This window comes from Struthio camelus, chromosome 7, assembly GCF_040807025.1.
Source record: "Struthio camelus isolate bStrCam1 chromosome 7, bStrCam1.hap1, whole genome shotgun sequence".
NCBI lineage: Eukaryota > Metazoa > Chordata > Aves > Struthioniformes > Struthionidae > Struthio > Struthio camelus.
Genome location: NC_090948.1, coordinates 3824827 through 3837894, shown reverse-complemented (window position 1 = coordinate 3837894; position 13068 = coordinate 3824827). Strand labels below are relative to the sequence as shown.

The following is a 13068-nucleotide window of genomic DNA, read 5'->3' as shown; positions in this document are numbered from 1 at the left end:
TTTAAAAGGGCGAAACAAAAATGCAACAGGTGCTAGAGTGGTTTCTTAGGAAGCTCAAGTGTTACTGAAAAACGAGCTCACCTGAGTCCAGAGCAGGCACTGAGACTGACTGAAGAATCAGGGTACCCTCGTACATTGCCGTGGTAATAGCAGTGACCCTAAAGAAAAGAGAAGACATTTCAATAGCCATAAACTCTCTCAGTACCTTGTTTTCTCATAATTTTCCATCCTCTTTATCTTAAAGCTGTTTTTAATTTGGGCTACAACATTCAGAACTAAACTGACAGCATCTTTCCTGCCTCCACTAAATATTCACCGTACTTAATAGCCTAAAGGATTCACTGTGCAAAAGCTGGGGTGTTTTCAAACCCCAGAGGGATTTTTTTTCACAGGGTCAACAGTGTTTAAAATGCATGACTATGATAGCTCTAAACAACACAGTGAAAAAGGTTAAGTTACGGAATATTTTTAAAGTCAATAATCAGAACAAATCAACTGACACATTTTACTATTTCCTATAGACATATATATTTTTATAGAAGGTAATTTACATCTGTATATGTCTATAGGAGATAGCTATGTATAAAGGGAAGTAAAATAAAGCCAATCCCAACCCTCTAGTTTGAAAAAACTCACAGAGCAAATGAAGGGGAAGAGAAGCATGTTGGAAAGGAAACCTTTTATTGAATTACCCAACTGAGTGGCTGTATGTTATTAAGCACAACCAAGAATAAGAGGGTCTCCTATTTTAAGAGGCAACAATCCAATTTCATTTTGTGGCTAGGTTATTGTATTTCCTTAATAATCCACAGCTTGCAAAAGGCAACCACAACAGAGGTACTTTCTCAGCACATATACGTATCTGTCTGGAATCAAGGTTAATTTTGTTGTTGACTAAAGGTTATATTACATTCCCAACTATGTGACTGGCGGGAAAGTAATGATTGTGTCATGTCCAGCATTTCTTTTCTCATGGCTCCTTTGAATGCCACCTGGAAATTGAAAACACTATTGTAAAAGGTTGCTGTCTTATTAGTGCTCATGCTTCAACCTGACAGTCACCTCACTGTGCCTTTTTATTGCTCGGTTCATTCACATCTATCTAGCTGCATTAATTAACCTTTTCAGTGTTGGGGCATGGTTTTCAGTTACAAAGCCTCACATAAAAGATTTCTATGGACCACCTTGATTTTGTTAATGAAAGCAATAACCATGAAAAAGCTGGGGCAGGATGGAATAATTCAGATATGAATTTTCTGCAGATGAGACTGTACCATGAAAAATACTTGTTGAGAGCATTTTTTATTTCCAACATGAGCAACTAAACACAGAACAGCAACATCTGATATTCTAAATACAACTCAATAGCTGTTCTCAGTGAATGGACTGACAGAAACAGGGTAATAGTGTTTTACCTTTGGGTATTTTTATCATCTGTGCACATAAAGGTCAAGTAACACATTAGCAAGGACAAAGTCACAACAAAAGGGAGGCAATCATAGCCTGAATTTTCTTGGGATGAGTGCTCCAGTCACAATTGCTATGGACATCTAAGTTTTCAGCATGAGTATGCTACTTAATTTTATTTTAATATTAGCAGTTACAGTCATTTAGTTGGTAACAAAGAAAAAAATTACACCCCCCCAAGTAAACAAACTGCATCTCATACAATGACACTGATACAGCCTAAAAATATAAATACAGTAGGTTTACTTATACCACTTAAAGTAAGGATATGGCAGAAAGGCGGATCAGAGTTTTTAAGAAGCCCGTTCAGGTGTTTAATTCCAATGGTGTTAACCAAAGCACTTTGCAAGTACTTTGGAAACAGGAAGGGCGATCTCACATCTAGCAGCAGGCTGGTTGCTGCTGAAGTGCAGCTGTCTTTATCAAAGAGTGAACTATGGCAAAGACTCTGATTTCTTCCCGTCTCCATACACAACCTGTCATTTTTATTAACCCTGAGCACCTTGCGGTAGCCCCTTCTGCAGCTTCGCAGAGATCCACACGCAGTGCGATGCCAAAGTTCCCTCAAGTTCAGCACCCCAACGGGCAAACTTATCGCAGCGTGTCCTGCAACGGGACTGGCAGGAAACTGATTTTTAGCTCAGTAAGTCCACCGCACCACAGGATTTTTTTTCGCCTATCAAAAGCTTTTTATTCTCATAAGCTAGTATGTAAAAGGGATGTAAGCAAATGCTAAAAACAAATAATGACTATGGCTGATTTGTCACGCTTAAAACAGCACTCTAGCCTTATTGCAGATCATCAAGCAATGATTAATCTGTGGACAGCTTTTGAGAAATTTTTCACGTGTTACAAGCAGAAAAATAACCTGGATATCTCCCACCTGACATTAACACGCGCGTTAACTGCAACTGCCCAAACCTGACTTGGCACCCACTTCCAAGCACAATTTGAATAAGCAGTTTTACAGTGGGAAATTGGGTTTGATTTCAACTACAGACTACATTCATGTCCTTGGTGAAAAAGACATATACAAATAAAACCACAGAGACTTATCTTCTCTAAACAATATTGCAGTATTTGATCAAAAATGAATTCACTGGTCTCCAAAAAAAAAATCTCTTAGGCAACAAAACGTTAGCATTATTCATGACTTACTGCTGTTACCAAAATAGATGTTTTCTTTTTTTTTGAGAGAAAGCCTGGTCTACCATTAGAAGTAAACATAGTCATGATTAAGCTGACAAAGAGCTCTGTGCATTGTTCCTCTTCTTTTACTTCCTTAAGGAGTCTATGCAGTCTTCCTGTCCCTAAAGTGAAGGACTATTTTTTTACTGCACCAGCTGGGAACAAGATATGACCATCCAGCAACAGGAAAACACTGAAAACTTTCACAAGTTATTGCTTCGCTTAGGGGGTCCAGAGTTTTAACAAAGACGCTTCTTCAGAGTTAAGATGCTATGCATAGAAATATGCCTTTCACTGACATCAGCAAAGCCCATTATGGATGGGAACATGAAGCACGATGCCTCCACTGGCGCAGTCAATAAATAAATAACGCAAGATAACAAATACTCCACAGGAGCTGGAACTACTTAGGCAGATAAAAGATAAACTTTGCAATTTAAGTCACTTGCTGCATTGTTTCTAATTAAGGCATTCATACTGTCAGAGGACAAAAACTTTAGTGCATTAAAGTGTTTTTATTTATAAAAAGCAGTTTACATTATTTATCATAAAAAGCATTTTGTGCTGATTTTAACAAGGAGCACATTAGCCAGGGAGATAGAGATATATACACACACACATACATACATGCATGTGTATATGTGTGTCTGTTTGTGTGTGTATATATATATTTTTATATATGTATATGTATGTATGAAATAGTCCTATGGTGTGTTTTAAAAAATAAATCCAAACAAACAGCCCCCTCCCCCAAAGCTCAGCCAAGGCTTCTGCAATGCAGAAAGCCACCCATGCTGTTAAATTCTCTGATGTGAGCTTCTGCACTACAGAAATCAGATATTTCTTTCTAACTGAACTAGGACTTCCCTCCTTAACTGTTCACCAATGGCTGCTTGCAACTTATTATAAAATTTTAATGGGTATGTTTCCAAGAAGCTGAATAAATCTTACAGATTTTAACAGCCACCCGGTTAAAACCCCACAGCTTCCCTTTAAAGTCTCTCCCTATAAATTCATGTGTAGAATCACAGCAGTCCAAAAGGTACCAAAGGCAACAATAAGAGAAGATCACACATTTAGCTCTCTCATCCTGTGGCTCAGATCCTGGCAGAGAGCACCCTGGGTTTTAACGATGAAGCATCACCTACCCCACGAAACATCAACCTTACCGTGTAATTGCGCGAGAGAACCACATCAGTGCCATCTTTCAAATAGTGTGTTTCTGTGAAGCTGCTGGCTAACAGGCCCCTAAAAAGAAAATAGAGCACGCATTTAATGTTAGGCCACATCACCTTGACTTTGTCCTTTCATGCTTCCATTTGAGATAGCAATAAAAGTTTGACATTAATGATACAGTGACTACCAGAACTGTGTGTGAAATAATGGAAAATACAACTCCAAATATTGAAGTTCTACCACGTAAGCCCTTTCTTCATTAATTGCAAAAAGACTACAAGCTTGTGCAGACTGTTTTCTCTTCCAAATGAGGGCTGTATGTCAGCACATCTCAGTATTGACTCTTCCATGTAATTTTCAACACATTTCATACTAAATCTGAAATCAAGACATTGTTAAGTAATGGTGGTTTTGGAAAAGGAAAACGTTTTCCCTGCATTACTCATTTCACTATATAATGTGCTGTACTCATCAGCAAGTGACCACCCAAAGACTAGTTTAGTTCAAGCAAATGAAACAAACTTCTTCTGTCAACATTCAAGGAAAAACACTCAATAAAAATTACAGGAATTGGACTATTGGATTTATCCTGACTTCCTGAAAAGGATATTCAGGAATGGAGCTTTAATGAGCCAAACTGATACATCAGGAGATGGTGAGAGACCATGTCCACGATGAGATATTTTGTTCTCGTTCACTCCACACCTCCCCTCCTAGCTTGGCAACAACACCAAGAATTTTGACCTGCTATTCCAGGTTTCCAGAAGCATCCAGAGAAGAGCTTGTGTGTGATAATTACGTAAAATTTCCCCATGTAGCAAACTCATGGAATGGGGAAAGCGGCCTCTGCTCATTCTCTTTAAAGCCTTGCTAGTGATCTATTTCTCGGTTCCTTACCTAAAAGCATTTCTAACAAGGTCAGAGGCAAGAATAAATACTTACACTGACTCTCAGCATAGGTGAGAGTCTGTAAGCTATAGCTCTCAACACAAATGTGCTTGATTTTGACCAACCTTTTAGTGAAAATGCAAAAGCACTATATAGAACGAATCAAAACTAAATGTCACTGTCGCCCCCTGTGAATTGCAGAATTCAGACTACTGAAAATCTTTGGCATAGGTTTTCAAAATGTTCTGCTCCATTTCAGAGACACTTTTCTCCTTTGAGATGTTCATTTGAATAGACCAGGCCCTTTCTTTTGAAGTATGCTGAATGTTGTACTCTTGCATATATACTGTGTGAACTAGTGAAGTCTCAGTACATATTTCTTGCACTGTGTATGAACGTTAACACCAGAACATGAACAAACATTTCATTTTCATTACTGTCATGGTTTATTTGCATTACATTAACATCCAACAGCTCAGTCAAGATCAGGTCCTCGTTGTGCTATGAAGTGGATATACACTTATGGGAGAGAGAACCCATCTCAAAAAGCCCATATCTTAAGGTAGAAGAGAAAAAAGGTGAATGAAACAAGGCAAAACAAAGAAGGAAATGGCAAAGAAAAAAAACAAAGATAGCAAAAACCAGTACAATAGGTATTCAAGCATAGGTTCTCACTTGACATTTTCCAGCTTGTAGGAAATACCAGCATATTAACAGGTATCAAATGTTAAAACACAGCAATGTTTGGTGAGTTGTACAAGAACTGCTCTGGATCTTAGCCATCCACCATACCTAGAGCAGGATTTGGTTGACTAAACAAGCCTTTAGTATCAATTCAGATGCCCTAGATATTCCACCAACCAGCTCTGTACGGACATCCCAAATACCCGATGGTGTCTCGGATGGCTCTTGGCATCTGTGTTTATCTCACCCTCTGGAAAGCCTGCCTGAAATACAGTGTGCTGTATCTACATTCCCATACTGCCATTCTCATTCTGACAAAGAGCAGCTGCTTTCTTAATTATAATTATTATTTATGTAACAACCCTGCTAAGGTCTGTGCTTAGCACGGGTTCATGACCTTTGTAAAGGCAAAAGGAAAGATCCCATTGCTGCTGAAGCTGGCAGAATTTTGCTGTGCACTTATTTGGAGATGGGATTTCACTTAGGATACCAGAGCAATTTGTATTTAATGGGACAAAATACAGGCAAAGGGATAGGGTAACAGATGTAGGATAAGGGCGAAGTGATTGAGCAATAAATTTGGTTTGTGTTCTGCTATTTCCAAAGTGGTTGACAACAGTGATGACAAAGGTGACCTTTCTGCTTCTGTTAGTTCTACCCTTAGGCACAAGTTTAGAAAATATTTCATAGATTCATGGATTTTAATGCCAGAAGGGAGCACTGTGATCAGCAATCTGACCTCCCACATTACATAGGTCATTTGACTTGATTAATCCCTGCTCCTAGTACAATAACTATGGTGGAAGAAGATTGTTCATTTTCTTAGTACATAGAGCTCTTGTCTAGATTTCCCATGATGAAGAAACTACCACAAGCCTGGTGCGCTTTAAACCGTTGACAACACCCAATGCAAAAACACTGCACTTCACATCCAGCTTGAACTTGTCAATGTTCAGTTTCCAGCCATGGGGTCTTATTCCTTTACATCAATGCTTCATTTGCTTTTGTGTCTTTCAAGGATACTTCTAGTTACTAAACAGGAAATACAGGAGGTAAACAAATTCCCAGTGCTGCTATCAGCAGTTCCCCTAGCCAGCATGTTCCATCAGGATAAAGGTTTTTATCTAGCTTGACAAAAATACCAGCTGAACAGAAGGATTCCTAGTGAGGCAAAGGGAGGGCTGGCTAAGTTTGCAAAGATGATGGAGTCCCACTGTTGGACCAACCCCAATAAAGTAAAAAGTATGCCCTCATGTAGCAGCCAAAGTAGGTTCGAATCATGGAAATTTCATGTACAGCTGACAGGCCTCTAGAACATGAGAAAGTTTTTCAGGAATCTGTATTAATGCTCTTTCAGTTTAGTAACTAGGACATTATTGCTAAGGCCTCTGTTTGCTTTTCCACCACGTACGGTGCTGGTACTAGTCTGAGAGCAAGCCGGAGGAAGACATGCTGCCAGCGAGTCAAACAATGCCTGGCAGGGAAAGAAGCTGCTGTCCCACTTTCAAAATGTCTAATATCTTAAAAGCTATGCAGCAGAATAAACATGTAGCATTAGTATCTGGGAATGGCAAGACATGTAAAGGCATTTCTTGAAAGGTTACCAAAACTAAGTGCAACAAGCACTCCAATTCCACAACCAGGAGTGGTGCACTTGAATTTCTAATTATGGCAGGAATGTTTAACATATTGAACAACAAATTCAACATATGTATCTGTTAGGTAATTTAATTGCCTCCTTCCAAAAGATGCATAATGTAATAAATTGATTTACATTTCTGTTTCTGACTCACAGCAAAGGAGATTAATAGATGAAAGTAAATTAATTTGGATGGCAAGCTACTTAACCTAATTGGATCAATGTAATTTTTAAAGAGCAGGGATCAAAATAACATTAATATATCATAGTGCAATTCATCACCACGTCTAGAGTTTCAAATACCGTCAGCTACAGTGCTCAGCAGTGCCAGACCATTATCAATTTTTTGTATGGCATGAAGAAGTGGAAATAAATGCCATCAGGAACTGCATCAACCGCTGGATAGGATTAAAAAAAATCAGTTAAAGCAACATCACAATTTTCTAATTAATTCTTTGAAGATGCAAAAGCAGGATTCTTGAGCTAAATTACTTATGTATTCAGACACTGCGTTTGCCCGTACCATAGATCTGCCCACGTTTCCCAGAGTTGAACTAACACGTAGACGCTTCTAAGGCCCAGGATGACAAATTTTACCCATACTGATCTACGACAGGTACAGCACCGGCTTCCTTCTCTGCTGTAAATCAGTACAAAACTTACCTGTCAAATTTGCTGAAACATTTTCAGGTGTCAAACAGCTTCCGCTCACCTAAGCCCCAGGGAATACGATGAACAGTATTTAAACTTCTAACCCTTCCCTTCCCACTCCCCCCCGCCATGATGCAGAGTCTTGGGTGGTTTGCTTGGGAGGGGGGAAATATCCTGTTTTAAATATACCAGACTCTTTACTCAATCCACTTAATAACAGGAATGGTAATTTAACATTGTGTGCGTCTTACTCACAAATGAGAAAATCACTCTGTCTTCTCCAAGCACCAATATATTATTTCAAAAGGTTATAATGATACTTCATCACCCAGGGGGTGTCAGAACAGCGGAGTCACAGACATTAGAGATGGGAAAAATCTAGTGGATCACACAGACTGCCTCCCTGAAAGCCAAGTACGCTGTAGGTCAAATTAGTTTTGCCTCCTCTAGTTTCAAATGTCAAAAGCAGTGCTGAGTCCACCACGTTCAAAGGGAGATTACTTTGCGTTCTAACAGATGTTACTGTCGCGATGCATCTCCCAATATTCACTTCTAGTTACGCTTCTTTTATTAGCTGAAACAATTATTTTTTCTTCTTGGTACATAGATCATTCAAATGGGTGCAAATTATTATCAAATTCTCCCTTAACCAACCACTTGCCAAGTACAGCATATCAGACTATAAAAATGATAAGAACTGGGTACTTTTCAAGCTGGTGCTACTCAGGAAAAACTTAGGCATTATCACAGCAGGAGCAGACAACAGAGTTTCCCTCTGTGATGTAGGAGAAGGTAGTAGGCAATAGGCTAAGGAGTATATCTCTTCCTAAGAGCACCAACACATGGGTCTGTTTTTTGCTCTTTTAGGATGAAGCTTGTTTTGGCTGCCCACCCTACTCCAGGACATCCCCCCTGCAATGCAGGTATAAGGAGAATGACACTAACTTTGTTATGGATCAACACCGATCTACAGGCAGTGGGATCTGTCTCTCAAAGCTGTTTGGTGAGACTGGAGTGGCACACAGCAGCAGGGATTTAGCAGTGTTGCTTTAAAGCCAGATGAGATGATGTCTGGATGGCCTGGCACACATTTCCTGCAAGTCCTGGGCGCAGCACAGCCCATCGTTATAAATTTCCAAAGGAACGTGCCTTGCCCTGGCACGGCCGCAACAAAAACTTGGCCTCTGCTTCAGTGAGGAATCAAGGGTGGAAGAAGAAACCAAGTTTTAAAATGATAAAGCCCTGCCTCTGTCAGCACTGTCTAACTGCCAGCCCTAGCAAGTGAGTTAGGACCCGGGGCTGCTTCTCGTGGGTTGGCACATGGTGGCAATGCCTGCCCTGAAATGGAAGCACTCTAATCCATTTCTAGAAAAAGCTCTATATTTTCTTTAAAACCTAGTGTAAGCAGAAAGTAGCCCTAACTCTGCGACAGAGCTTTACAGACATCTGGCATTTGGCTTTTGACATCTGACATGCCTAGGGAATGGATCCTGGGTATCCTGCATAGACCCTGCAAGACTGACAGCAATGAGATGTATGCTCCAGTTTTGGTTTCTTCAACTCCAAATCCTCATCCTAGAGAAAAGTTTGGAAATACAGCCCATAACATTCACTTGAAATTAGTTTCAAATACGGTCACGTATACACATCTCTGTTCTGGGGTCCAACATCAGAGCAATGCACTCTTTGGTTATGATATTTTAGAGCTGCTTTTAATGATACAGAGAAGGTGCTGCAAAGCATCTACCAAACTTCGGAAAGAAACATTTGCTTTTACCCCTCCGGGGTTCATGCTCTTTATCTTTTCTTTCTAGCTTTCCTTTTAGTTTTGACTGAAATTTTTCTGTAGTGACATTACTCCAAGGGCTGCTGTTTTAAGAAGAATATTACATATCCTATGACTTATTACACAGTGAATATCAACTGCTCCACCTACTCTAACTGAGCACTAATTGCATTTAGAAACTGGTAGTGTAAGGCTGTCTTAAATCTGGCTACAGTGCTTCCCTTCTCTTCACATATGTGGCCTGGAGCTCAGACAAACAGCTGACCTTTACTCCTATTTGTTACTCTTTCTCCTCCTTCTGAATGATAATGTGCCTGTTTTCTCCCCTATCCAAGGGCTGTCTCACTCTGTTATACAAATTCTTATTAAAAGCCCCCTTACAATGCATTTTAAACCTTGCCTACAAGTACGGAAAGACAAGGAAAGTGGAACAGGATGGTATACAGAAAAGTTATAAAAAAAACTCATCTAAATCTCTGCCTACTGACCCCACCATAACCCATCAATTCTACAGCATCTCTGTTCAGGCCATCCTGACCTTTATACTGGATTTAGTTGTTATTTCTTCAATTGCTGTATTTCTTCAAAAATATATTCAGAGAAATAAATAAGTCCATTAAGCCTGCTGCTTCTCCAGTTGTGGTTTCAGTGCAAGTATCTCCTAATATTCAGAAAAGCTAGCCTGGCGGTGGCCTTTTTCAGTTCTTGTTTCTCATTACAATACAACGAATGAGTGAAGCATGGGTAATGAGTTTCCCATGCATAGGCACCTAACATCATCTTATTCACAAAAAGCACCACATCTTTAAATATGCCACATTCTTTCCCCTTGTTTAATTATCTTAAGTGATTTGAAATGCTTTTGGACGTTTTCCCATTGAATGTCTCCACTTCATAATATCCTCTCCGCTATACTCCAGTGTGCTGCCATAGAGGGACTGCAATGTCATAATTGAAGAATCTGAGAGACTGAATATCGCAAAGCTTAATTAACACAACAGTTCGGAGAAAAAGAGGGGAGCAAAATAAAACTATAATAGCTAGGAAATCAGTCAAGCATCCCAAGCTTCAGTATTAAGTAGTAGCCTCTGGCCTATTTCACATGGACAATTTGAGTTCATCATATGCTTTGAAAAATTCTCCCCAGTCATGTGTCTCCTGGAGTCCATGTTAAGACTCCACCCTCACATAAGTGGGATATCATCGGGCACAAGGAGAGCAAATTTTCATAAACACATGCTATGACACCAAAAGTGAGAGTCACACTCAGAGTTGTCCCTGGACGGTGTGCTGAAGCACAGCTGAAGAGTTGTGTGCTGGGGATGGGGAGGCAAGAGAGATGTGCGTTTTCTTAAAGCCTGCAAGCATCCTGCATTCAGAAATAGGCACCATATGAAGTTGCTGTGTCTTGAAACCCAAATAATAGTCTAGGCAAATGATTCTGAATAAGGGAGAAAACCGCCTCCCCAACTTCAGCTGGGAATCAATGAGTGAGTGGGAGCTTTCTAGGTTCCTGGCTACTACTAGGAAAACAAACCGTAAACTTCACTCCCTAAACTTGACTAGCAAAAGATGCAAATGAAATTAAGCACATCAGCAGCCTCCCATGCTGTTTCAGGCTCTAGGCTATACACCCTGCTTCCATCACTCGCTGAAACATTTAAGGCAAATAGTTACTTGCCAAAACTGTAGCATTTATTTTTCATTCTAATGCCAAAACTTTAATGAAGAGACTACTTGTTAACCAATATTGCTGTGAAAACACATTCTTCCTTAGAAGAAGATAGGCAACATGTTTCCTAAGAAAGCAGATGGAGGAAAATAAGTTCTCTCTCTAAAATGACTTAGGCTTGCTCAAAAACCGCAGTGTAGTTATAATGGGATAGCATTAGTTCGCCTGTACTCAGATGGTCATTAAGGGAAAAAGCAGGGCACATGTGAAGGAATGAGAGGAATACCAGCAATGCTTCTGTCTGTATTATATGCAATTGGAGAATGCCTAATCAATAATAATTGGTGTGTTTCTAAGCCCTCAAAGGGGCATATCAGCTAAAAGAAGCGACCAGGCTGTTAAGTACGTGATAATGATAGGTTGCCCACAATCCAGGATAATGCCTGGACATCTGTCCACATTACATGGTTGGAACGGCAGGAAATGTTTTAAGACGCTGAAGAATTTTCATAATGGATGCAACTATTGCTCAGTCTGAGGTAAAAAAAAAAAGAACATATTTGGATTTATAGAAGCATAAGCAGCACAACTGCCTTTTTTCAGGGTAACTTTCAGTTACACTGAAACTCTTCCAGCAGAAGAGGGAATGGCTCCCCTCACTTCTGTGCATCTGGACTAAAACTGCTTATCTCACATGAGCAGAAAGACAAAGTCAGAAAAGGCTTCCTACCATCTAGCTCGTGTTAATGGCACAGAGGTTCTGACTTTTTTTTCATATAGCAACTCAACTATCCCCAATTTTAGAGTAGAATTTGACAGTTTTCAGCATCTCTCAGAGAATTATCCCACGAGAACTCCTTGTTAGGAATATTTTATATTACTCCCTTGAGCTTCCCAGTAGACCAGCATAATAGAAATCATGTTATCAGTTCAACTAGGCTATGCCATGAAGAGCAGACACCTTCAATAAGGGCTCCAGAACACCACCGGCCACAATTTGTTGTGTCAGCTAAAGAGGGATCACAGGGGTTATTGGCTAATTGATACTTGATGGAAACTACAATTCGGTACGTTTAGGCAAACAATGCAGTTTGACTACTTCAAAATTATTCTTCTATTTTAGCCACATTAAGTAGTTTTAACTTAGAATAATGGCAGTGGCTGTGAAACTCTGAATCAACGTGCCAAAAGTTAAACATTATGCTGGAAACAACTACTCAGCTATTACATCTCCGAAGTATCCATGGCAAAGATCAAAAGCAAAGTGCACTGCTACTCTGCAGGCTGAACGCAGACAAATTTACACAACCCAGAGCGTTCGGAATTGGCTTTGGCTAGACTAAAGACTAACACAGCTCCAAAACTTCTGGCTCCCCTTTCGTGGATCTGTTCCTCAGATGACAATACTGCGGTTTCTTATGAAATGCATACTTCCCATTATAAAACTTCCACTAAAACTTGTACGAGATAATCTAGGGGCTTTGTTTAACATGCTTCTCATGCATGCAAAATACAGCACTAGAAATAAATATGCATGCAACACAGACTATACTGTAAAATCATCATTCAAAAGATTCACAAAACTGATATATTTCAGAAGCTAAGGAGTGTATATCACAAGTGGCAGACATAATATTTTAATAAATTATTTTCTAACACCATAGCACTGTCTTTCATAAAACAAAGTCTTTATATTCCCTGTGACACTTCTAGGATGGCATATTTTCATTACATAGTAAGTTTGGAGATACTGGACTAGAAAGCTGTCAAAGCCTATTTGAAATGTTTCATTCAATTACATAAGTCATTTGTAGCCAAGTAAAACTACGATGCTGAAACTGTGTCATTGGGCAAATTGTCTAACTATAGTTTCATCTGAACATTTCCAGAACAGTACAAACCTCCATTTAAAGCATT

The 13068-nt window shown here is 39.6% G+C and overlaps 1 protein-coding gene across 1 annotated transcript in view; it reads right to left on the bottom strand.

The window, feature by feature from the left end:
- ADAM12 (ADAM metallopeptidase domain 12) overlaps positions 1-13068 on the bottom strand; it is a 207543-nt gene that overhangs the window by 95392 nt on the left and 99083 nt on the right. Inside the window, exons 4-5 of the mRNA XM_068951456.1 lie at positions 3825-3903; positions 82-158 (exon numbers count right to left, since the gene is read on the bottom strand). Coding sequence (XP_068807557.1) covers positions 82-158; positions 3825-3903 — 156 coding nt within the window. The remainder of the gene's footprint in view (positions 1-81; positions 159-3824; positions 3904-13068) is intronic.